The sequence below is a fragment of the Lolium rigidum genome, chromosome 6 (genome assembly GCF_022539505.1).
Source record: "Lolium rigidum isolate FL_2022 chromosome 6, APGP_CSIRO_Lrig_0.1, whole genome shotgun sequence".
NCBI lineage: Eukaryota > Viridiplantae > Streptophyta > Magnoliopsida > Poales > Poaceae > Lolium > Lolium rigidum.
The window spans coordinates 259,297,425-259,323,904 of record NC_061513.1 but is presented as its reverse complement, the minus strand read 5'-3'; the positions used below and the strand labels follow the sequence as shown (position 1 = coordinate 259,323,904).

Here is a 26,480-nt window from a genome sequence, read left to right as displayed (position 1 = left end):
TCAAGCTCGGATTGCACATTGCCCTCTGGACAAGCTTCATTACAGTACTTCACACCCACAACATTTAAAATAGAAGTAGAATATCATAATGCATATAAATCTACATTTAAAACCCAAGACATGGATTGTGATGTTAAGTGATAACAAAGTTTCAATATACCAGCTTTACCATCGACAAAAGAAAATTTCCAAAGTATCAATTCATCAACATCAAAAGTTTACCAGCTTTACATGATGCCTCCAAAATCTGACAGCTATATCACCGACTCACTGTTTGAACAATGCAAAATTACAACGAGGATACAGATTTCGGACTTGTGTGCACCAACACTGGCGAACAAAGAAGTTCCCCAGTTCAGCTCCTTTCTACGACATCCAAGATAGTCTCTCTGGCCTCTTATGTTAGTAGCTGCCCAGACAGAATAATGGCGGCTAAAGGGCTCAGCGCTTAATCCACTTTTGTAACACTGAACATGCACTATATTATCACGTGATGACAATTAGGTTACGAAGCCATCCATGATAACATTTTATCCATAAAATCCATGATAACATGGATAAAAGGAGAAGACTGCGGACTTCACAATGGAAAAAAAAAAAGCTCTTTCAAGTTTCAACTTGTGGGCAAGGCTAACTCTAATCTTGCAGATGTTATCATCAGACTTGGCCTTTTTGACAGGTATGCCATCTATACTCGAAGTGTCACACTCCTTCCTTCTCGGGTCCTGCATCAAGGTTCAAAGAACCTGAAAATACACTCTGGGACTATGAGTCTAGCGAAGACAATCAAGAGAAAAAGGACTTTAAAGTCAATTGCTGAACTGCTCAAAGTCATATAGTATACACTTACTATAACGAAACCTCACGGACAAATCTTGCAAACTGGAGTAGCTAGAACTTATAATGTCCACAAAATAGTGGGCATGTACTACGCATCCGAGCCTTGTTTCCAACAACTATGCACATGATATCCACGTTTAATAAACCAGGCTAGCTAGCAATCAGTTTCCATGCAAAGAACAAGAACTAGTACTGTCAGGCTAGACCGCAAACTCCAGGGACCAGTGCTAATTGATCGTTACTGATTGGGTAGATAACTTGGTGTACGTGTATGATCATTAAGAAATACCGATTTCCCTTCTAAATTTAGCCGTCAGTATCCACTACTTTACTTTGTGATGATGTGAAGGGTGTACTGATGTTTCAGTTATCAGTAAAAACTGGGAAAATTCAGCACTTGTAAGTTGTGATCCAGCAGGATCTGGTTCAGAACTGGTTTGGATTACCATGCAATTATCATGGTACACACGCAGGGACATGTTTGGTAGATATAGTAAACTAGAATATGTAAATGCCAATACTATGAATGTTGGCACAGAAGAAAATAAAGAGACAACGGTACTCAAACTCCTATATGCAGAAGCTCTACAGAAAAACTGATGCAGCTAATGTGGTATGTGTATCTCTTGCAGCACTGATGCAGGTGAGGATCGCGGTGGCCGCTGACTACGACCCCGCTGCTGAGGCTGGGGGCCCGATCCCGCCGTTGAGGACAGCGGCGGCAATCCACCGGACTTGGACGCGGAGGACTGATGTCCAATCCCGCTATTGGAGAGACGGAGGTGTTTGATTTGGCTGGGCGTGTGGATCGGAGGCCAGCGGTGGCTGGCCGGATGACGGCGGCGTCGCTCGGACGGCGGAGCCAGGCACAGCGGCATCGTTAGTCGGAGGAGGCTGCGTCGGAGATCTATGGAGTGAGCTCGTCGGAGACCTGGGAGGAGGTCGTCGGAGAGAAGTTTTGGGAGAAGATTTGCACCATACATTTTTCTTTTTTGATCTGGACTCGCACCATACAGTTTGGGAGAATTCCTTTTGATTGGTTGGAAACTGGCACGAGATTTATTTCCTTTCAAAACTGGTGATCAATATTTTTGACCGTGCCAAATACATGGAAGGGATAACAGTTAAATAGTAGTTATCACTTGATTTAATCAACGATCACAAAAAATCAGATTAGACGGAACCCAAATTAAATTAGACGGAACCAAGGTTCCGTGCCAATCACCGTAAAAGAGCTCTAAAAGAATAACTCAATATGAAGAACAAAGAACATTAGAGGTGATATGAAAAATACACCTAGGAAGAAATACCTTTATGGAACAAATTTTACGAACGAAAGGATCAAATCTTTATGAACAAAGGAACAACAGCGAACATCACATGGAACAAAAGCCTTTGTGGAACCAATTTTCTATAACAATTGGAACAAATCTTTGTCAAAAAAGGAACAACATTTTGTGAAACACATTTTTGGAAGGAAAGGAAGAAATATTTATGAACAAAGAAACAACTCACTATAAACAAGGGAACAATAGAGAACATTACAGGGAACATGAAAAATACGACCAGGAACAAAAGCATTTGAGAAACTAATTTTCTGAAACAATTGGAACATATCTTTATGAACAAAGGAACAACTCGCTATATACTGGGAACAATAGAGAACGTCATAGGGAACAACAAAAATACACTTAAGTACAAAAGCCTTTGGGGAATTAAATTTTGAAACGAAGGGAACAAATCACTGTACATTTCTGGCAAAATTAAATTTCTAATACAATTCAAATAAATATTTTTACACGAAGGAACACATTATTATTCTTATAGGAACAAAAGGATACATCACATGGAACAACAAGACATAGGAACCAGGAACAAATAATGTTTTGAAACTAATTTTCATAATGAAGGTGAGCAAATCTTTGTTAATGAAGGAACACATTATTATTTATCCCGGAACAAAAAGGTACATCATAGAGAACATAAAGTAAAAATACTTCAAAAAATTTAAAAAGTAAAGATAAAATGAAAATAGAAAAAATGTGAAAGAAACATATAACAGTAACATTTGAAAGAAATAAAATGAAAAAGAAAATATTTCTAACTAGATCGTACCTTAGACTAGCCACCAAAACTTACCTACAGACCACAACTATTTTACTCCCGTATAAATCTGATAGGTACTTAATTTTTCAATTAGCTAGCTTGCTGGTTCAACTCTCGTACAGATCAGAAACTATTCAACTACTAGTAGTTTTTTTTTTCTGCGGGCAACTACTAGTAGCTAGCAGGTAAATGGGCCAAGCTCACGTTTGAATTCCTTAGCAAAACCGAAACACTGCGGCGGGGTGCTCCGGGAAAACCTATACACCGACCAGGTCGGTGGCTATCGGCCACCGCACACCCCCTGATCGGGCATGGGCCAGGCCCATTAGTGTCTATTTAGCCTGTAGCAGTTCGTTTTTCCTTTTTCTTTTCTGGTTTTTTTTTCTGTTTTCTTTTTTCTTTTTTCTATTTTCGATTTTGTTTATATTTTTTCAGATTCGAAATTTCAATTTTAAAAAATTGTTCAAATTGAAAAATGTTTAAATTCAAAAATGTTTAAAATTGAAAACCGTTCACATCTGAAAACCGTTCAAATTTGGAAACCGTTCAAATTTAAAAACCGTTCAAATTTGAAATTTGTTCAAATTCGAAAATTATTCTAATATGAAAATCGTTCAGATTCGAAAATTGTTCAAATATAAATTTTGTTCAAATTCGGAAATTGTTCATAGAGTAAACTACATTTTTGTTCAAATTTAAAAATGTTCAAATCTGAAAAATGTTCAGATTTTTAAAAAGTTATTTATTTTTTATTTGATTTATTTTAATTTTGACAAATGTTCAGATTTTAAATAAATCTTTTAAAAAAGAAAACAAACAACAGAAAACAAATAGAAACGAAAAAGAAAAAATGAATTACCTGATGTTGGGCCGCGGCCCAGCTAGCTACCCGGGAGCGCGAGGGTGTGCGGCATCCTCCCAGCGCCGACCAGGTCGGTGTCGAGGAGCTCCCGGGTGCTCCTGTTTGCCGACCTGGTCGGCGCGACGTTAGCACCGCACACCCTGTGTGGCACCGGTGGCTAGCTGGGCCGCGGCCTACTAGGTGGTTAATTTACGATTCCTTGTTTTCTTTTTCTTTTTCCTGTTGTTTCTATTCTTTTTTTTACTTTTCATAATCCGATTTTCTATTTTTTCACAAACATGAACATTTTTAAAATAGAAATATTTTAAATCTAGATTTTTCAATTTTGAACAAATTTTAAGTTTGAATAATTTTTAAATTTGAACATTTTTAAGTTTGACCATATTTGAATAATGAAGATTTTTTAAGTTGAATATTTTTTAATCTGAACTTAAAAATATTTTTTTTCACTTTTGAACATTTTCCAATTTGAACATTTTTCACTCTTGAACAATTTTTGTTTGAGAATTTTTTAAATTTGATTTTTTAATGAACATTTTCAGATTTAATTATTTTTAAATCTTAAGAAATAAAAAGAAACAGAAAATAAAAGGCAACAAAAAATAAAAAAATAAAACAGAGAAAGAAACTAGAAACAGAAAAAAGAACAAATAAAAAATCGTGAACTGGGCCGACTGCGCTCGAGGGGTGTGCGGCCCACGGTAACGGGCAACCTGGTCGGGAATTCGGGATATAGGATTCGCCCCGCGGCGCGCTCGCGAGCACTTTCCCTTCTTCGGGCTCGCTCGACATCGCTAGTAGGTAGCCCATATGATATTTTCCTATGACTTAGGAAGCTATGTAAATTGAGGTGTAACTTGTATTGTATGGACAATTTGTCTACATGATGATTTATTTAATATTAAATTTTCTAATTTTACATGATATGACACGATATCATATTACGATAGTATCACTCTCGCATCTCAGATCATTAGTTGATGTGCTACATTAGATTTGCCCCAACATAGAGTGCATGATACTGGTCTAATTGTGGCTAGTTCTAATTGTGTCGTCGGCCTCGGCTGCTCATTTTGCCAGATTCTTAAATGGCCTACAGTAGTAGAAGTGTGGAAGCAGTTTACTGAATACTGATCGGTAGTGACGCGCCAAGGCCAAATCCTGTGGCCGGCTGATCGTAAACCACAATTTATTGATCGGTAGACGTGCGATCACTCACTACAGTAGCTTAGCAGAAGCGACATTAATTACTGCATGTTACATCCCGGCGAAGCGGTGGAGCACGTCGTCGCCGTTGCTGTTGCCGGCGGTGTGCTTGAACCTCAGGTAGTCCACGTACTCGAACGGCCTGAACCGGCGCGGCGTGTCCGCGGTGACCAGTTCCGGCGGCGCATCGACGACGAAGTTCTTGGTCGGCTGCAGGAACACGCCGCAGGACAGACGGTCCTCCCGCCCGCCGACGGCCACCACCCTGTGGAACGGCGCGTGAACCCTGCCGTTGCTCCAAGCCTGCAGCAGCACATGAGCTCCAAGCTGATCAGAATTGCAGTAGGAAGCGTTTGGTATCGCATTGCAGTAGCAGTAGTAAACCACTGACTGACCATGAGTGCCTGCCCAGCGACGACGAGGAGGGAGTCGGGGCCTGGAGGGCGAACTCTGACCCATTCGCCGCCGTTCCTCTTCTTAAGCTCGAAGCCATCGACGTCGTTCTGGAACAGAACGGTCAGGTAGCTCCCGTCGACGTGGGCGGCGAGGGCGACGGCCGGCTGCTCGTCCGGCGGCGGCGACGTCCCGACGGAGTCCTTGCAGTACCTGAGCATGCGGAAGTTTGCGTCCGTGGTGCCGACGATCTCGTCGGAGCGGTGCGCCGCGAGGCCGTAGCTGTCGATGACCATGGCGAGGATCACACGGGCCAGCCTCGTCGTCTCTGTGGCCGTCGACGTCAGCGTTTCCCTGGATTACCCAGAAAATATGATTACGAGCCGTCAGAAAATATGATTTACGGGCCAAACTACACTACTATCTGGCACGACGAGGAGCTGACAGGAAGCGGTCGTTGCCGTTCGGCCACGCGCGCGCGACGAACGCACGGGCCACCTCGCCGCCGCCGGCGCCGCCCGCGTTGAGCACCGCGAACGCCTCGTGCCGGCACGCGGCAGAGTCTCGCCTCTCCATGTAGGGCAGGAGCACCCCGAACGACTTGTACGGGCCGTCCGCGTCGCCGGTTAGGCGCTTCGCCTCAGCCGGGAGCGCGAAGAGGCCCGCCATCGCCACCAGCATCCGCTCCCGCAGCTCGGGCGGCACGCGGCGGCGGCACCCGACGGCGACGCACCCGTGCGTCTCCAGCGCGCCGCGGATGAGGCCGGCGCGCCGCAGCCACTCCGGCGTGCCACGGACCAGCGTGCTCGGGTCGTCCCCGTCCAGGTCAACACGCGGAGGGATCATAAGAGCCGGCGCCGGCAGCGAGGTAGCCATGTCTGCTCTCTCTGGTGTATGGAGAGGAGACACCAACATATATGGAACCCCACGATCGTGAGCCATGAGCCGGTGACTCGTGAGCGGTGCCGAACTCCGGTAGACAACGACTGATGGGCGATGGCCCAGCCGAGCTGGATAGGTTGCGTTTTTCACAAGCTAATTGATGGGTGACTCTTACTTCTTAGCCAGATAAAATTGCAACCCATGTAGTAGTATCATATTTATGATATAATTATTGTTTTTTAGAATCTTAATGCAAATTTGTGTACAAGATTTGTTTAGTATTTAATTTTCTCGTTGTTTGTGCTATAATACGGTATCTATCTATGTTACCCTAATCTCTTCTCTCCACCTTAATTAGTTGCCACATCAGTATTTTTGTGGGACCAATGTGCATGATACTAGCTATGATACTACCACTATAACTAGCCTAAGGTATGACTAACATGAGTATCGAAGCAAATTTAATGGTCCAATTTTTTTTTTCTTAGTTGCAATCTCTAAGAAGATCTCAGTTGCAACCTTTATTGTAACTTTAAAAATCAGTTAGAACCCAACTTATAGTTCATATGCACGATTCATGATGCAGTTGAACGGTCTATGACTTGATTGAATATGAACTTAATTCTCAGCTAGCTAAAAAATAGCAAATCCGTAGTTAGTAAGCTCATCGCATTCGAGAAGTGGGTTTGTCACATGCGCGGACTCACCTTCTTTCTTCCCTACTCTATTATACGTCAATTAGATTCTCCCTAATGCCACATTATATAAAATATGAAAAACCTGTAACTTTTGAACCACAATTTTAATTTATGAATTGTTTGATTATTTGAATCTTTAGAAGAGAGCTATAAAAAAGATTAATATTTAATATATTTTGATAGATTTTGAAAATCAGCTTGTCAAACTTGATACAGAACTTAGAGAAACTTGATGATACTTTTCTTGAAAACAATTTTTTCACTCCATTTCAAACTTGGTTCATAAGAGTTAGAAATATATGGCAATTATCTTAGAGTCCAATTTGAAGATACAATTTTTTGTATGTTTAAATGTGTTTTAGAACTTAGAATTTGAATTTTGTTGAAACAATCTCTTTTCGGGCATGCTTAAAAGATATCATTAAATTTACACGTATTTAAATTAATTGTTAATCTAATATATATTCTGATAAAAATAGTTTCTTAAATTCAGCATGATAAATTAAATCCATGTATAAAAATGATAGAGAGGGTGCTAATATGGGTTATGCATGAAAAAAAATGTACGTAGAGATTCTATTGTGTGGTAACATCAGAGCAACGCAATGAAGCCGAAAAGCGGACGCGTGACCTCCCGTGCACGGAACAAATGCGCTTCTCCGTCACGTCCACGATATTGCTATTTCATCTTCATGACGATATCTGGGCACGTTTTGTTTTATGGTCAGATCGCTGGAACTAGGAAAATATCACCATCAGGTCCATCACGACCAGCTCCCAACATTGACACGCGCATCATGGACATGCTTGAAAAGTCCTTCTGAAGCTGAAAACAGACAACTTCCTGTCGACTGAAACACTGAGCTCGAGCGCTCTTATTTCTCTTTTGTGATAGGAACCGTGTTGTTCAACTTCTACAGCTTGATCGACCGAACCGGAGTAACCATGTCCTTGTTGATAACGGGGTTTCGGTGCTCTTTGTTTGTGCGTTTCCAGCCGATGATGTTGACCTGATGAGTAGTGTCAGCATCACACAGGATGTTTCACTAACGAGCAAAACGTTGCAGATCTCCACAGTAGCACTAAGCAGACACGATCGTCCGATCACGGAAGGATAGATCGTGACTCGACGGTAGATTCAGTAACTGTGCCTTTCTTAGCTCAATAATGTTCCACCTAGACGAAGTTTATACGTATGAAACTGATATATTTGGATAGAAAATCTGTAACTGTAGCGAAATTAAGAATCTAAATTAGGCGATGGCATTAAATCATCTTCCAAAAGTACTTGCAGCACTTTAAATTCATTGAAAAAACCCACCAAGATCAACATGTGACAACTTATTATGAGAAAAGGCTTCTTTAGAAGTAATGCAACACTTTCGTAGATTACTAGTATAATCCAAGGACTTTAGATTATTTGAGTTGAATAATAACCAAACAACTTTTCAAATGCCTTCAATTGCTCATATCAATTAGTCAATGAAGTGGCACGCCGGTCGGGGAGCCCACTTCTCTGTGCACCGGCCCTCCATTCACTGTTGGTGGGGCGTAGCTGGGCAAAGCCCTTGCGGCCCAGCGGCGATGGCGGATCACCTCGGTAGGAGTCCGATTTGACGCGGCGGCGCCCGCTATGACTGCTCTACGGTAGGGTTGCAGTGGAGCGGTCGACGGGGAGCCTAGCGTCCTGGCAGTGTTGGGCGGCGCGAGGTGGCGATGTTATGCGGCCGTGCCTGATCTGGGTCTAGATGGGCTCGGATGGGCCGCATTGCGCATAGTTGATGCATTTTCTCCGCTCCGATGTTGGTACTTGGTGGTGCTGATGGGCTTCATCCGCAGCTTGAGGAAGCCGGGGGCTCTGGCCGAAGCATGGAGGTGATGGCTTATCCTCCATCCGTCCATCAGAGCAGTTTGGTCGGCTTGTCACGGCAGAGAGTTAGGGAGACGCGACTGCCGGTGAAAACCGAGTCCGGTCTCCGGTCACGGCGGGCGATGGTGGCATCTACGTATCGTAACCTTGTTGAGCATGTATGTATCCTTATCTTGTTAAAGGCATCTACGTATCGTTACCTTGTTGAGGACATCTACGTATCCATTTTAAAACAAAAAAGTTGTAGTTCTTCATCTTCATTCCGCTTCATGAAAATCGTCGTCACTTTACTTTGACTTGAAACTATGGCTCTATGTCCATATTCTCATGTGCACGGACCAAAGATTGGGCATCAATTATTGCAGTTGGGTCATGGGCAGAGCCTTCTAGAGTTTCTTCAAAGGTGATATTATTGTTGGTACCTAATAAGTTGCAAATTATTTATTTGATTCTCCCAAGGAATATTAGATAAAGGTTTGAGATTCAGTTTTCGAACAATATCAAGCAAAATTTCCCACTTTTTAGTCTCACGTGCAAATAATACATGTATACGATGTATAACATAAAAGAATGAAACGGTGTGAAAATAATAAAAAGTCTATTATCAAAAAAAATGAAACGGCTTTGCTGCAAAATTTCGCCATATCACAAATAGTGAGATCCAAACTATGGCATACACATCGCATATATAATGCTCTATGGTTAATTAGTTCGAAGAAACGGTTCTAAACACCTTGATTTTTTTTCCTTCATATCAGAAACATTGTCATAACCTTGCATGTCATTGTCAATTGTTTGATTTTTTTTTTCTCAACCTCAGACTCAGTTCATTCCATGCGTTCATGTTTGTCTAAAAGTGACCGCTCGGGAGGAACGGCTGCTATGTAGCCATATTTAGCCAGCCCTGAGTTAATGTGAGGTTTTGTTGTCTTTACAGATCTCAAAACACATATGGATGGTGGAGTGGAGGGGTGCAGAGAGAGGGTTGTCAAATGTTCATTTTTTGTTTTCTCCAAGGCATTACAATTCAAGCCAAAAGTTGCATTGTCAGCACAATCTGGTTTGATGTGGACTAATTGTGCACGGGTGGTCATTTTGCTGAATTCATTGGTTGGCACTTTTGGAGTTCACTGATCAATATAGACACAAGCCAAAGCCAAATCACGTGGCCGCATCATAATCGACAATTTCCTGTTCGATAGTACCAACGCGCGATCACACCCTCAGTAGCTTAGCAGAAGCGACACTTCGTTACATCCCGGCGAAGCGGTCGAGCACGTCCTCGCCGTTGCCGGCGGCGTGCTTGAACCTGAGGTAGTCCATGTAAGCGAACGGCCTGAACCGGCGCGGTGCGTCCGCGGTGACCAGCTCCGGTGGCGCGTCGACGACGACGAGGTCCTTGCTCGGCAGCAGGAACACGCCGCAGGACAGCCGGTCCTCACGCCCGCCGACGGCCACCCTGTGCAACGGCGCGTGCACCCTCCCGTTGCTCCAAGCCTGCAGCCACATAAGCTCTTAACTGATCAAGAATCGAAATCAAAAGTGCTTTTTGTCGCATGCTGTAGAACTGGTAACCTACTGACCACCAGTGGCTGGCCGGCGACGACGAGGAGGGAATCGGGGCCTGCAGGGCGCACCCTCACAAAGTCGCCGCCGCCCCTCGTCTTCAGCTCGAAGCCGTCCACGTCGTTCTGGAACAGCACGGTCAGGTAGCTCCCGTCCACGTGCTCGGCGAGGCCGACGGCCGGCTCCTCGTCGGGCGACGTCCGAGAGGAGTCCACGCAGTACCTGAGCATGCGGAAGTTGATGTCCGTGGCGCCGACGATCTCGTCGCAGCGTTGCGAGATGCCGTAGCTGTCGACGACCATGGCAAGGATCGCACGCGCCAGCGACGCCATCTCTCCGGCCGTCCACATCAGCGTCTCTCTGGATGCATATATAGGGACCCAGAAAAATGGTTACGGGCCGTCAGATCACATCAAAACTACCCGACTGACGTAGTCGATCTACCGACGCGCCGACCGACGAGGAGCTCACAGGAAGGGGTCGTTGCCGTGCGGCCACGCGCGCGCGACGAACGCGCGGGCCTCCTCGCCGCCGCCGGCCGCGTTCAGCACGCTGAACGCCTCGTGCCAGCACGCGGCGGAGTCCTGCTTCTCCATGTACGCCTTGTACGGGCCGTCCGCGTCGCCGGTCCGGCGCTTCGTCTCCTGCGGGAGCGCGAACAGCTCCGCCATCGCCGTCAGCATCGTCTCCCGCAGCTCCAGCGGCATACGGCGGCGGCACTTGACGTCGACGCACCCGTGCGCCTCCAGCGCGCCGCGGACGAGGCCGGCGCACCGCAGCCACTCCGGCGTGCCACGGACCATCGTGCTAGAATCGTCCCTCTCGAGGTCAACCCGCGGAGGGAGCATCAGAGCCGGGGGCTGCGAGGATGACATGTTTTTTTCTGTTCTGATCTGTTTTTGGAATGAATGGAAATACCACCATATATAAACCTCACGATTGCGCCATGATCGTGACTGAAAAAAAATGCGACTTAGGGTTAACAAGCCCTCCAACCAATTCAATAGAAGATAGACGCTAGCACTTGAACTCGAAATCTCGCGTGTAGGATAGGTATCGGCACCCGCCAACCGTCCAGGGTATGCCTTGGTTCACCGCAATTCTAAGTGTTACCCAACCCATAAACCTATAGGAGCATAAGAAAACAATCAAGGTGTTGTTTTCTCGGTTTTGGAACCGTGTGACCTTGATGATCGATCTAGCCAAATACCCCAACCAAAACGCTGAAACAAAAGTAACGACATGCGGTCCTGTCGACTTTGTTGGGAGCTCATTTGCAAAAACAAATTAAAAACAAGTGCATCTCTAACGGGGCCGATCCATTTCAAACATATACTCCCTCCGTTCTTTTTTAATTGACTCGAATTTAGTACAAATTTATACTAAATTTGAGTCAATTAAAAGAGAACGGAGGGAGTACAAATTTAGCTGTACATACACCTTTGTTCGCTTCAGTCGGAGCATGCCAGCAACTCGACGCATTATTTCCGTATAAAATCTTTTATTTCAAATTAAATTTATTACATAGTAAAACGGAAATAAAAAGGCCTAGAAAATAATGATGGTATGCAAGTATGCCGCACCACCATCCTAGGCCTAGCTACAGCTCGTCGCCGTCGTCCTTGGTCAGGTCCACGAGCCCTAGCATTTTCCATGGCCAATTGGATGTTGGCGCTAATAGAGGTAGTGCAGGTGGTGGAGAGGGCGGTGCAGACGTGCAAGCGGTGCCGACGAACAAGAAGTTGGTGCAGTTGGTGCCCAACTCTGCCCGTGCGACGATTCGTACAGCTGCCAAGGCCCTGCCACTCGGACACCTCGCAGGGACTCGGTTCAAGCTTGAATTCCTCCCCATCGTCCATAGATCTTTTTTTCAGTGCACGAACCAACTCCCATACATCGTTACACATAGGGATGTAAATAAATGGATCAAATAGAATCGGATTTTGTTATTTCCATATTATTTACCGCATTTTTGTAGCCGACTTGATCGAAGCGGATAAAGATCGGATGCGGGTCTAATTGCGAATTATAAACCCTACAGATGATGGATATGGAGCGGATTCGAAGCGAACTCGGAACGAAAGCTGATGGTCAACAATATATACAAATAAATAAGAAGTACATTTCTTTTATGTACAAAATATTACCATAAAAGCTCTAATATTAGGCTATGGCCAAACTTGCACACGTATTCATATAATAAAGAAAGTTATGTGCTAGTATAATACATAGTTGGGTCGGTAAACTAACTATGTTAGCTAAACATTTGGGGTTAGGTTATTTTATCGGATTCTCATTTTTAAAACCTCAGATTATCCGGAAAAGATAAAATAATCCATCGAATATTATTAATACCATACCCGCACAAAATAGCGCATGCAGATTTGAGCCCGAATTCTCTAAAAAAAGACCGACCTTCGTGAAGGTCCAAAAGTCTCTCCGCATGCGACACGTGGCGCGTTGTGGTGCTAAAAATTTTGGTGGGAAGTGATCTCCCTGCTTGCCAAGTGTCGCAAGGGGAAGCAAGGTGGGATAGGAGAGGAGAGAGAAGGACAGGGGAGGGTCTAGTTTTACCTTTATTTTTTAGATTCGTTTTTTCAAAATGAAATATCTTGTGAACCGTAAGTCCAAATTACGAACCGTTTTCACTTTCGAGATCCTCGCGTCGAGATCTTCAAAACTAGATCCCATGTTGATAGGTTTCGAGATACTTTTTTTTTCGTACTTCCAATACTAGTGTGATTGTACTCGTGGTGTGTACCTAACTGTACCTGTGCTTGAACCTGTAAGTACTTCTGTTTTTAGTGTATTTGGTGCAGTTTTTTCTTTACTTGGTAACTGTACTCGCTCGTGTGCACGACTGTACTTACTCGTGGGCGCGACTGTACCTGTCTTATATGGGCGACTGTGTTTGTACTCGCTCGTGTACGCAACTGTATTTACTCGTCTGCGCGGATGTACCTATCTCGTGGGCGCGACTGTACCTGTACTCGCTCGTGTACGCGACTGTACTTATCCGTGTGTGTGACTGTACCTGTCTCGTGTGCGCGACTATACCTGTATTCGTTCGCGTGCACAACTATACTCGTGTGATGCACATAACTGTACTCGTGTATGTATGTAACTGTACTCGCGTGTTACAACTAACTGTACTTGCGGTAAATTGAAACTAGCTAAATGGATGCCAAAACGAAAAGCAAGCTAAGTGAGACTACGTACGGCTAAGTACTTGATCAGTTGATTGAGCGAGCGGAAGGCTTTCGCCCGCGACGCGAAGTACGTGTACAGGACACGTACGGGAGGAGGCGCATGCGGGCATCGAGCGAGATAAGTACGTGCGCAGGAGTACGCGCGCATGCGCGCGTCGCGCGAACAGACGGCCACGCGTCACATGGAGAGCATCGTTCGCGTATGAATCGGACCTTTGAGAAGGTTTGTCTTTTTCTAGCGGTACCCGATTTGAAACTGAAATTATCTGTAACATTCGGGGGAGCCCGAAGAAGATCTTCAGCAAACCTTGTGGACTGGATGCAAGGGCTTTATGGGCCGATCAATATATGAAAAAGAAGTGTTATCAAGCGGGCTCGGCAGTACATGATTCTAAAAAGTACTTGGGGTACTCCTTTTCTCCGCTTTAAGCGGAACTTCCTATGGGAGCGGCTAAACCGCGACTAGCAGCGCGCGAGGGAAGCATCGCCAACAGGCGATCTCGGGTGGGCCGGCCCATTAGCTTTCGCTTACAGAAAATAAGTACTACCATATTTTTAACATTTGTACACGAATCGGGCTCTAGCCTACTGGTTTCAACCCTTGTCTGAGGAGACCCAAGCTTGAACACCCATTCACACATTTTCTTAAAAAATAAGCAAAATTTGAATTTGAGCAAAATCTGAACAAATTTCAAATCTTCAACAATTTTTTTAATCTGAGCAAAATTTGAATTTGAACAACTCTAGAATCCGAGAAAAAATTAATTGAAACAAAATTCGAATCTCAGCAATATTTGAATTCGAACAAATTTCGAATCTGAGCAAAAGTTGAATTCAAAGAAAATTTCAAATGAGAGCAAAATTTGTATTCAAACATTTTTCGAATCTAAGCAAAATTTGAATTCAAAAAGTTTTTAAACCGGTCGAAAACCAAACAAACAGGCCAAAACCACACAAAACCCGACTAGAACCTTCTAGAATAATTCCTAAAACCAGAAAAAACCCGAAACAAATACACCACCCGGCCTCTTCGGTGTCTAACGGGCCGCAGCCCAGAAGTATTCGCTCCCTTAGGGATGCCTATTAACCCGTGCTAGTGAGCGATAAATAGGGATTTGCGCTTCCGATCGTCTCCACACACCCCAACAATAAATGGCCTAGGCCCATTAGTGGTTTTGAACAGTTACGCGCATGTGCTAGTACGACACTTTTCTTGATGGTTGATCCATTCATTTCCGCGAGATATTCTGTCCATTGCTTCCTTGTTCTTTTCTATTAACCGCTCCCTCGCTGGAAATTTGATTCTAATAAATTTCTTAAATTTGAAAAATGTTCAAATATCAAAATAGTTTAAATATAAAAAGTATTCAGATGAAAAAATGTTTGAAAAAAAAATGTTCAAATATGAAAATAGTTCAAATATGAAAATGTTCAAATCTAAAATTGTTCAAATTTGATTTTTAAAAATGTTCAAATCTAAAAGAAAGTTAAAATTCGAAATAAAATCAGATTAAAATGTTCATATCAAAATATGTTGAAATATGAAAAATGTTCAAACTCAATAAAGTTAAAATTTGAGAATTGTTCAAACTGAAAAAATATTCAAAAAAAAATTCAAATTTTAAAAAATTAAACTCATAAAGTAAAAAATTTGAAAAAAATTCAAGTTTAGAAATAATTCAAAACCTGACCCAAAAACCGGTAAACCGAAGGAAACCAACGTAACCTATAGAATGGGAAGAAAAACGATTAAAAGAGAGAAAAAATCAGGAAAAAAACCCCAGAGCCAACCGACTACCTACCGTTATATGGGCTAGCCCAAAAATACGAGTGCCCTGTGCGGTAGGTGGCAAATAGGAATCGCCGATAAAATGGGTTCGCCCGCTTGACGCACTGGCCGTGCAGACCGGACAACCACCTTCAATCTGCCTGTGAGCCGGGCAAAGCAGGTAAAATCGGACTATTTAGGTCGCCGGTTTGAATCGGTCTGTTAGAAATGCCCTATGAGACCCCGCACGAATAAACACAGGTGCTTCGTGTGCATCCTCCATCCCGGCCGGTCCCCGGACAAGCTAGGCTCGATCGCCGTCTGTGCAGGCATGGCGCCACACTGCGCTGCCTTGCCGTGGACGACGCTAGGATCGGCGTTCTGAACGAGCAGGAGAGAATTCCGGTGCTTTTGCTCGTCACTTCCCTGATGCGCGCAGACGTCGATCGGAGTATCGGACGCGCCGCGGGCAGCACAATGATCACCACCGCAGGAAATTAGCATCAACAGGGTGGCACAAATCGCAGAGGATTTCTCGAAGCGACACTGATAGATGGCCAGACATGACTGCGACGGCCGGGGACTGCAAAAGAGAGAACAAACAGAACGAGACTGCCGCTTCGGGTAGCTCCGCCGCGGCGCTCGCCTCCTCTGGCGCCGGATAAGTAAATTCCTGCCTGATTCCGGGAAACATCAAGCGGGACATGCAACTGGAATGTGGACGCGGAGATGTATACATGCCTGACAAGGGGGTCTGAAACTCTGAATGTGCTCGAGCCTTTTCGCTTTTTAACCTCCCCCCTTTTGCCACCGATGGAAGGCTAGCGAGATCGATCGAGATCTTACTACTGCTTGATGTTTTTGTCTCGGCCTGTTCGTTGCCATTGGCGCGCTCCCTCGTTTATCCACCCGGTCATTAGGGAGTTTGAATTTTGATGATTTTACAATGCAAGCGAACCAGCAATACTCGTTTGTGACCTTGCCCTTTTGTGGATAGTGAATTGCACCTTAAAAAAGTTACTATTTCAAAAAATAATTAGTACTATTTCATCTTCCTTAGGTTTCGTTGGCTTTGGCTAGAATGGACCGAGCTTGGATTAGTCTTGGACACCTATGCACCGACAAGAATAGAGATATCTTCATGCGGCAACCATTGTCGACGTTGGTGATGGTGAAAAAGAAAAAATAATCCTCCCCTTGGATCTCCGGAATATGAACAAAGGATATTACCCCAAAGTTTTTGAGCTCTGGAGGAAAATCAATTGTGGTTAAGAAGGCCCTCGGCAAGAATTTTGGGGTTAGCTGATGTCTACGGGTGCTTCTATTCTTGTAGACAGTGTTGGGCCTCCAAGAGCAGAGGTTTGTAGAACAGCAGCAAGTTTCCCTTAAGTGGATCACCCAAGGTTTATCGAACTCAGGGAGGAAGAGGTCAAAGATATCCCTCTCAAGCAACCCCTGCAATCACGATACAAGAAGTCTCTTGTGTCCCCAACACACCTAATACACTTGTCAGATGTATAGGTGCACTAGTTCGGCGAAGAGATAGTGAAATACAAGTGGTATGAATGAATATGAGCAGTAGTAACGGCGCCAGAAAAGTGCTTGCTGGCGTGCAGTTGATGGTAGTAATATTGCAGGAAGTAAAGATGCAGTAAAACAGTAAACAAGCGATGATTGCAGTATTTGGAAACAAGGCCTAGGGATCATACTTTCACTAGTGGACACTCTCAACATTGATCACATAAATAAATAAGTTCTCTTCCTTTGTGCTACATATACTCTTGTTTGATAATGAACACCATTCGTTGTGTAGGGCTACAAGAGCTCCCTCAAGCCGGAGTTAATAAGCTCCACAACATTCGACATTCATATTTAAGTAACCTTAGAGCATAATAGATCTTTGCAATTTAAACCGAGTACTAACATAGCATACACACTATCACCTTTACACTATGAAGGGGGAATAAATCACATCAATACTATCATAGTAATAATTAACTCCATAACCTACAAGAGATTATGATCATAACCTACGCCAAATACTACACGATGCACACACTATCACAATTACACCGTGAAGGAGGAATAGACTACTTTAATAACATCACAAGAGTAGCACATAGACTAATAGTGATACAAAGCTCATATGAATCTCAATCATGTAAGGCAGCTCATGAGATCATTGTATTGAAGTACATAGGAGAGAGATTAACCACATAGCTACCGGTACAGCCCTTAGCCTCGATGGAGAACTACTCCCTCCTCATGAAAGACAGCAGCGTTGATGAAGATGGCGGTGGTGTCAATGGAGATGCCTTCCGGGGGCACTTCCCCGTCCCGGCGGCGTGCCGGAACAGAGACTCATGTCCCCCAGATCTTGGCTTCGCGATGGCGGCGGCTCTGGAAGGTTTCTCGTACCGTGGCTTTTCCGTATCGAAGATTTAGGTCAGGGACCTTTATATAGGCGAAGAGGCGGAGTCGGAGGGCTGACGAGGCGGTGACACAATAGGGGGGCGCGACCCAGGCCCTGGCCGCGCCACCCTGTCATCTGGTGGCCCTATGGCCCCCCTCTGCTGGCTCTCGGGTGTTCTGGAAGCTTCGTGGAAAAATAGGATGCTGGGCATTGATTTCGTCCGATTTCGAGAATATTTCCTTACTAGGATTTACGAAACCAAAAACAGCGAGAAAACAAGCAACTGGCCCTTCGGCATCTCGTCAATAGGTTAGTTCCGGAAAACGCATCAAAACGATATAAAGTATGAACAAAACATGTAGGTATTGTCATAAAACTAGCATGGAACATAAGAAATTATAGATACGTTTGAGACGTATCAAGCATCCCCAAGCTTAGTTCCTACTCGCCCTCGAGTAGGTAAACGATAACAAAGATAATTTCTGAAGTGACATGTTATCATAATCTTGATCATACTATTGTAAGCATATGAGATGAATGCAGCGATTCGAAGCAATGATGAAGATAATGAGTAAACAAATGAATCATATAGCAAAGACTTTTCATGAATAGTACTTTCAAGACAAGCATCAATAAGACTTGCATAAGAGTTAACTCATAAAGCAAATAGATTCAAAGTAGAAGGAATTGAAGCAACACAAATGAAGATTAAGTTTCAGCAATTGCTTTCAACTTGTAACATGTATATCTCATGGATAGTTGTCAACATAAAGCAATATAACAAGTGCAATAGGTAAACATGTAAGAATCAATGCACACAGTTGACACAAGTGTTTGCTTCTAAGATAGAAAGAAGTGGGTAAACTGACTCAACATAAAGTAAAAGAAAGGCCCTTCGCGAGAGGGAAGCAGGGATTAAATCATGTGCTAGAGCTTTTTAAGTTTTGAAATCATATAGAGAGCATACAAATAAAGTTTTGAGAGGTGTTTGTTGTTGTCAACGAATGGTAATGGGTACTCTAACTACCTTATCAACCAGACTTTCAAGAGCAGCTCCCATGAAGGACGTTATCTCTACCAGCAAGGTAGATCATCTCTCTTCTCTTTTGTTTACACATGTACTTTAGTTTAGTTTTTTATTTTATTTATGGATGACACTCCTTCCAACCTTTTGCTTTCACAAGCCATGGCTAACCGAATCCTCGGGTGCCTTCCAACAATCACATATCATGAAGGAGTGTCTATTTGCAAAATTAAGTTGCTTATCGATGAATCAGAGCAAAACATGTGAAGAGAATTATTAATGCAAGTTAATTAATAGGGGCTGGGAACCCCATTGCCAGCTCTTTTTGCAAAGTTATTGGATAAGCGGATGAAGCCACTAGCCCATTGTGAAAGTCTGTCAAAAGTAAATGACAAGATCGAAAGATAAACACCACATACTTCCTCATGAGCTATAAAACATTGACACAAATAAGAGATAATAGCTTTTGAATTGTTTAAAGGTAGCACATGAAGTATTTGCTTGGAATGGCAGGAAATACCACATAGTAGGTAGATATGGTGGACACAAATGGCATAGATTTTTGGCTCAAGGTTTTGGATGCACGAGAAGCATTCCCTCTCAGTACAAGGCTTTGGCTAGTAAGGTTGTTTGAAGCAAACTCAAGTATAAAACGATGCGGCAAGACTCACATATGAACATATTGTAAGCATTATAAGACTTTTCATCGTCTTCCTTGTTGTTCAAACACCTTAACCAGAAAATATCTAGACTCTAGAGAAACTAATTATGCAAACCAAATTTTAACAAGCTCTATGTAGTTCTTCATTAATAGGTGCAAAGTACATGATGCAAGAGCTTAAAATGATCTATATGAGCACAACAATTGCCAAGTATCAAATTATTCAAGACATTATACCATTTACCACATGCGGCATTTTCCGTTTCCAACCATATAGCAATGAATGAAATAGTCCAACCTTCGCAATGAACATTAAAAGTAAAGCGAAGAACACATGTGTTCATACGCAACAGCGGAGCGTGTCTCTCTCCCACACAAGCATGAATTTATTCAGAGAATGAAAATAACAAAATGAAAATAAAAACAAACAGACGCTCCAAGTAAAGTACATAAGATGTGACCGAATAAAAATATAGTTTCAAGAGAAAAAACTTGATAAGTTGTCGATGAAGAAGGGGATGCCTTGGGCATCCCCAAGCTTAGACGCTTGAGTCTTCTTGAAATATGCAGGGATGAACCATGGGGGCATCCCCAAGCTTAGACTTTTCACTCTTCTTGATCATAGTATATCATCCTCCTCTCTTGACCCTTGAAAACTTCCTCCACACCAAACTCGAAACAAACTCATTAGAGGGTTAGTGCATAATCAAAAATTCCACATGTTCAGAGGTGACACAATCATTCTTAACACTTCTGAACATTGCCCAAATCTACTGGAAGTTAATGGAACAAAGAAATCCATCCAACACAGCAAAAGAGGCAATGCGAAATAAAAGGCAGAATCTGTCAAAATAGAACAGTCCGTAAAGACGATTTTTCCAGGGGCACTTAACTTGCTCAGATGAAAATGCTCAAATTGAATGAAAGTTGCGTACATATCTGAGGATCACGCATGTAAATTGGCAGATTTTTCTGAGTTACCTACAGAGAACCCTGCCCAAATTCGTGACAGACAGAAATATGTTTCTGCGCAGTAATCCAAATCTAGTATCAACCCTACTATCAAAGACTTTACTTGGCACAACAATGCAATAAAATAAAGATAAGGAGAGATTGCTACAGTAGTAACAACTTTCCAAGACGCAACAAAACAGTAACAAAATAAAAACATGGGTTATCTCCCAAGAAGTTCTTTCTTTATAGCCATTAAGATGGGCTCAGCAATTTCAATGATGCACTCCCAAAAAATAAGAGTTGAAGCAAACGAGAGCATCAAGAAGCAAATTCAAAACACATTTAAGTCTAACCCACTTCCTATGAAAAGGAATCTTGTAAATAAACAAATTCATGAAGCATAATGCAATAAGCATAGAAAGATAAAACAAGTGTAACTTCACAATTCTCAACACAAAGAGGGGTGTTTTAGTAACATGAAAATTTCTACAACCATATTTTCCTCTCTCATAATAACTTTCAGTAGCATCATGAACAAACTCAACAATATAAGTATCACATAAAGCATTCTTATCATGAGCTATATGCATACAATTATTACTCTCCACATAAGCATAATCAATTTTATTAGTTGTAGTGGGAGCAAATTCAACAAAGTAGCTATCATTATTATTCTCATCATCAAATATAGGAGGTATAGTATCATCATAATAAACTTTATCCTCCATAGTAGGCGGCACCAGAAGACCACTATCATTATAATCATCATATATGGGAGGCATATCATAATCAACATAAACTTTCTCCTCAATACCCGGAGGGCTAAAGAGATCATTTTCATCAAAACCGACCTCCCCAAGCTTAGAATTTTCTATATCATTATCAACAATGGTGTTCAAAGCGTTCATACTAATATCATTGCTACTAGCATGCAAATAAGGTTCCATAGGTTTTTTAATTTTCGCATTAAACCATTCATGTCTTGACTCAGGAAATAGTTTAAAAAGCTCATAGATGTTTTCCATTATGCCTTACTAGTGTTTAACAAGAAACAAAAAGATGCAATTGCAGGATCTAAAGGAAATAGCTTCGAACACTCACACAATGGTGCCAGAAAAGTACTTAGTTACCTGGGACCGGAGTATGGGTGCCTTTTACCTTTCCTCCCCGGCAACGGCGCCAGAAAAGTGCTTGATGTCTACGGGTGCTTCTATTCTTGTAGACAATGTTGGGCCTCCAAGAGCAGAGGTTTGTAGAACAGCAGCAAGTTTCCCTTAAGTGGATCACCCAAGGTTTATCGAACTCAGGGAGGAAGAGGTCAAAGATATCCCTCTCAAGCAACCCTGCAATCACGATACAAGAAGTCTCTTGTGTCCCCAACACATCTAATACACTTGTCAGATGTATATGTGTACTAGTTCGGCGAAGAGATAGTGAAATACAAGTGGTATGAATGAATATGAGCAGTAGTAACGGCGCCAGAAAAGTGCTTGCTGGCGTGCAGTTGATGGTAGTAATATTGCAGGAAGTAAAGATGCAATAAAACGAGTAAACAAGCGATGATTGCGGTATTTGGAAACAAGGCCTAGGGATCATACCTTCACTAGTGGACACTCTCAACATTGATCACATAAATAAATAAGTTCTCTTCCTTTGTGCTACATATACTCTTGTTTGATAATGAACACCATTCGTTGTGTAGGGCTACAAGAGCTCCCTCAAGCCGGAGTTAACAAGCTCCACAACATTCGACATTCATATTTAAGTAACCTTAGAGCATAATAGATCTTTGCAATTTAAACCGAGTACTAACATAGCATACACACTGTCACCTTTACACTATGAAGGGGGAATAAATCACATCAATACTATCATAGTAATAATTAACTCCATAACCTACAAGAGATTATGATCATAACCTACGCCAAGTACTACACGATGCACACACCTGTCACCATTACACCGTGAAGGAGGAATAGACTACTTTAATAACATCACAAGAGTAGCACATAGACTAATAGTGATACAAAGCTCATATGAATCTCAATCATGTAAGGCAGCTTATGAGATCATTGTATTGAAGTACATAGGAGAGAGATTAACCACATAGCTACCGGTACAGCCCTTAGCCTCGATGGAGAACTACTCCCTCCTCATGGGAGACAGCAGCGTTGATGAAGATGGTGGTGGTGTCGATGGAGATGCCTTCCGGGGGCACTTCCCCGTCCCGGCGGCGTGTCGGAACAGAGACTCGTGTCCCCCAGATCTTGGCTTCGCGATGGCGGCGGCTCTGGAAGGTTTCTCGTACCGTGGCTTTTCCGTATCGAAGATTTAGATCAGGGACCTTTATATAGGCGAAGAGGCGGAGTCGGAGGGCTGACGAGGCGGTGACACAATAGGGGGGCGCGGCCCAGGCCCTGGCCGCGCCACCCTGTCATCTGGTGGCCCTATGGCCCCCTCTCGCCGGCTCTCGGGTGTTCCGGAAGCTTCGTGGAAAAATAGGATGCTTGGGCATTGATTTCGTCCGATTCCGAGAATATTTCCTTACTAGGATTTCTGAAACCAAAAACAGCAGAAAACAGCAACTGGCCCTTCGGCATCTCGTCAATAGGTTAGTTCCGGAAAACGCATCAAAACGATATAAAGTATGAACAAAACATGTATGTATTGTCATAAAACTAGCATGGAACATAAGAAATTATAGATACGTTTGAGACATATCATTAGCCAAGTTCATTTGAGACAAGGCTTCGATGTTAAGCAAATTCCCGACACTGAGGCTATGTTGGAGTGGAAAATGGTGTTGAAGGCTAGGATTACGGTGTTCTCATGATTTTCGGGCAAAATTTGTGGTGCACCGAAGATTTTAGTAGAAAATGTTCGGGTCACGAGGGCAATATTTAAGATACCATATCGAAATAATCAATTTTAAAAACTCGTTGCAAAGCACGGGGCTATTTCCTAGTTACCCCAATGTTTTTGAGCTCTTGAGGAAAAACAATTGTGGTTAAGAAGGCCCTCGGCAACAATTTTGGGGTTAGCCAAGTTCATTTGAGACAAGGTTTCGATGTTAAGAACATCCAACAATTCGTCACGCTTTGGGAGTCACATTACCACTGCGACTAATTAAAGACACTATTACGTGGAAATTCACCAATGATGGCAACTACACCGCATCCTTATCTTACAAAAAGTATTTGAAGAAATTATCCCCCCTACTTTGCAAGCCATGATTAGAAGATTTTGGCCCCACCTAAATGCAACTTCTTCTCATGGTTAGTCAGACCGCGTGACTCGAAGAGGATGGACAGACTGAGAATTATCCCTAAGTAACCAAGTCCACACTACTAGGAAAAGGGCAATCAGTGGCGCACCACTTTTACCCATCAGTGGCGCACTAGTGGTGCGCCACTGTTATCACGCCACTGCTAAGTTTTAGTAGTGGCGCACTAGTGGTGCGCCACTACTACCCTAAGTAACAGTGGCGCACTACGTGGTGCGCCATTGACAAGTCCAATGATGCGCCACTATTACCCCAAAGGGGTGCGCCACTGTTGTTCCGCGATAGTGCGCCACAACTCTATGGTGTCGGTGCGCTCATCGCTACCTCTGGGGTGCGCCACTGTTATGGCGTTACGGTGCGCTACTCGCTACTTTCGAAAGGGGATCGGAGGGTAGTGCGCCACAAGTCTAGACTAGTGCGCCACTTCTACTTACGGGTCATGCGCCACTGATGGTCCTCTAGTGCGCCACTTGCTAGTATTTCGTTTTTATTTTTTGTATTCCTGGCAGGTATTTGTACAGGTTGTATATCACACTATAACAACACAAATACAGTATATATAACACATATAAGCAGCTAGCACAGTATACCAATACATAGTCCTTCACATTAGCCTCCATGATTCACAAGATTTCAAATATTAGATAACTGTTACGGTGTTACAAGTCACAAATGAGCTAGTGGTTACACAAGGTCGATCATCTAAACTAGCATCACATAGAAGAGAGCTAGAGTCACTACTAGCACCGTCCCGATGAAAGTGGTCTTCATCCGGTTCCTCCTCCGCTCCGTCCTCTCTCCCGCCGGATAGCGTGCGTATCCGTCTTCGGCCTCCGCTCTAGTGGTGTACCCTTTGTAGCTGTTACCGCTAAAACGGTGAACCTGTCTCCGACACTCCTCCCGGTCGTTGTAGACTCCGGGAACCTTGCCCTTGTACACGACATACCACGTCATATCTGCGTACATATGCACAAGCCAAAGAAACATTAGTGCACGCTCATAGATGTTTGCAACGAATAAGAGCAAACTCAAAAACGATCCAAGTAGTATGAACTAAAAGGCATGCCTCATACATTGTTGGTCGGAACAAATATTAACATTTAGGGACGGAGTAAGCGAAACCAAGTAGGATGCACAATAGATTGATACTTGTGTCATCGCACCGGGTTCACTTACCCCTCCCCCAAGTGTATAGGTGACCAACATTCTAATCATCGGCATTTTGAGATACCAAAGCAAATGGAAGAATGACAAGGGCCTCATACTTTGTCGGTCCAAACAAATATTAACATTTAGAGAAGGCGTCGGTGAAACCAAGTAGGATGCACAAGAGATTGATACTTGTGTCATCGCACCGGGTTCACCGACCCCTCCCCAAGTGTATAGGTGACCAACATTCTAATCATCGGCATTTTGAGATACCAAAGCAAATGGAAGAATGACAAGGGCCTCATACTTTGTCGGTCAAAACAAATATTAACATTCCGTGATGGCGTAAGCGAGGCCGGGTAGGATGCACAAGACATGGATATTTGTGCCATCACACCAGGCTCACTTACGTCACCACGGAGTGTACAAGTGACCAACCATTCTAATCATCGGCCAATGCAATTAAGAAGTGCCAACTCAAATAAGAAACAAGTAGCTAGTATGAACTAAATGGAATGCCTCATACATTGTTGGTCGAAACAAATATTAACATTCCGGGACGGAGTTAGCGAGCCAGGTAGGATGCACAAGAGATTGATATTTGTGCAATCACACGAGGCTCACTAACACCGCCCCGAGTGTACGGTGACCAAGCATTTTAATCATCGGCATTTTGAAAATCTCAAAGCAAATGGAATGACAAAATGGAATAAGTGCCTCATACATTGTTGGTCGAAACAAATATGAACATCCCGGGATGGCGTTAGTGAGGCCAGGTAGGATGCACAAGAGATTGATATTTGTGCCATCACACCAGAGCTCACTAGCGACACCCCGGAGTGTACGGTTGACCGAACATTCTAATCATCGGCATTTTGAGATACCAAAGCAAATGGAATGACAAGGGCAAACAAATATGAACATCCCGGGATGGTGTCGGCGAGGCAAGGTAGGATGCACAAGAGATTGATATTTGGACATAACATCATCATACCTAACATCGTAGCTTCATACAATTTAATATAGAATTCAAACAACACGAAGCAACGAAGATAGAGTTGACAACACTCTAAGTTCTAACTATCGGTGTCCGAGCCGGATTCGCCGGTGTGGGGGTAGTGCACACGGCAGGCGGTGTCGTCGAACACCTTGACGATCATCTCGCCGTCCCCCTCGTACAGGAAGGTGAGCCGGCAGCCGGGCTCGAGGTGGAGGTCACGGGCGAACTTGTCCCACCCCGTGTGCGAGGTACATCTTGCCCTGCCCGTCGAACAGGACCTCCACGGACCAGCGGCGAAGTTGCAGCCTGCCTCCCGTAGCTGCAAGTGCGCCGGCTCGACGCCGTCGACGAACTCGGCGAACTTGTCCGGTAGCCTCTTGATGCCGAGTGGGTCGTCGTCGATGCGGAGGAGGAACTCGAAGCAGCGTTCCTCATCCGAAGACGAGGAGGATGCAGGTGACGGTGACCGTGGGGCCCTTGCTGCTCCACCGCGGCGGCCCCTTCCCCGGCCCCGGGCGCCCAGGACCGCGGCCTCGACCGCCTCGCCGGCCACCGGGACCGGCCATCCTACATGTTTACATTTTTGAACCATATTA

At 43.8% G+C, this 26,480-nt stretch overlaps 2 protein-coding genes across 2 annotated transcripts; both read right to left on the bottom strand.

Annotated features, from left to right (window-relative positions):
• Window positions 1-5,011: 5,011 nt before the first annotated feature.
• LOC124661551 (probable 2-oxoglutarate-dependent dioxygenase AOP1.2) lies at window positions 5,012-6,283 on the bottom strand. Its single transcript, XM_047199412.1, has 3 exons — window positions 6,180-6,283; window positions 5,410-5,761; window positions 5,012-5,317 (listed from the first exon to the last, which is right to left on the bottom strand). The coding sequence occupies exons 1-3, from the start codon at window positions 6,281-6,283 to the stop codon at window positions 5,066-5,068; spliced, it is 708 nt and encodes a 235-aa protein (XP_047055368.1). The 3' UTR covers window positions 5,012-5,065.
• A 3,825-nt stretch (window positions 6,284-10,108) lies between these two features.
• On the bottom strand, window positions 10,109-11,298 carry LOC124666535 (probable 2-oxoglutarate-dependent dioxygenase AOP1.2). Its single transcript, XM_047203878.1, has 3 exons — window positions 11,198-11,298; window positions 10,441-10,783; window positions 10,109-10,354 (listed from the first exon to the last, which is right to left on the bottom strand). The coding sequence occupies exons 1-3, from the start codon at window positions 11,296-11,298 to the stop codon at window positions 10,109-10,111; spliced, it is 690 nt and encodes a 229-aa protein (XP_047059834.1).
• Between the last annotated feature and the right edge of the window lie 15,182 nt (window positions 11,299-26,480).

Excerpts from the sequence above, each read along its gene's own strand:
- LOC124661551 (XM_047199412.1), bottom strand. The coding sequence starts at position 6,283 with ATGGCTACCTCGCTGCCGGCGCCGGCTCTTATGATCCCTCCGCGTGTT. Across the intron at positions 5,762-6,179 it reads GGCACGCCGGAGTGGCTGCG|GGAAACGCTGACGTCGACGG; the intron begins GCGCGCCGGCCT and ends TGGGTAATCCAG. Across the intron at positions 5,318-5,409 it reads TCGCTGGGCAGGCACTCATG|GCTTGGAGCAACGGCAGGGT; the intron begins GTCAGTCAGTGG and ends GTGCTGCTGCAG.
- LOC124666535 (XM_047203878.1), bottom strand. The coding sequence starts at position 11,298 with ATGTCATCCTCGCAGCCCCCGGCTCTGATGCTCCCTCCGCGGGTTGAC. Across the intron at positions 10,784-11,197 it reads GGCACGCCGGAGTGGCTGCG|AGAGACGCTGATGTGGACGG; the intron begins GTGCGCCGGCCT and ends ATATGCATCCAG. Across the intron at positions 10,355-10,440 it reads TCGCCGGCCAGCCACTGGTG|GCTTGGAGCAACGGGAGGGT; the intron begins GTCAGTAGGTTA and ends ATGTGGCTGCAG.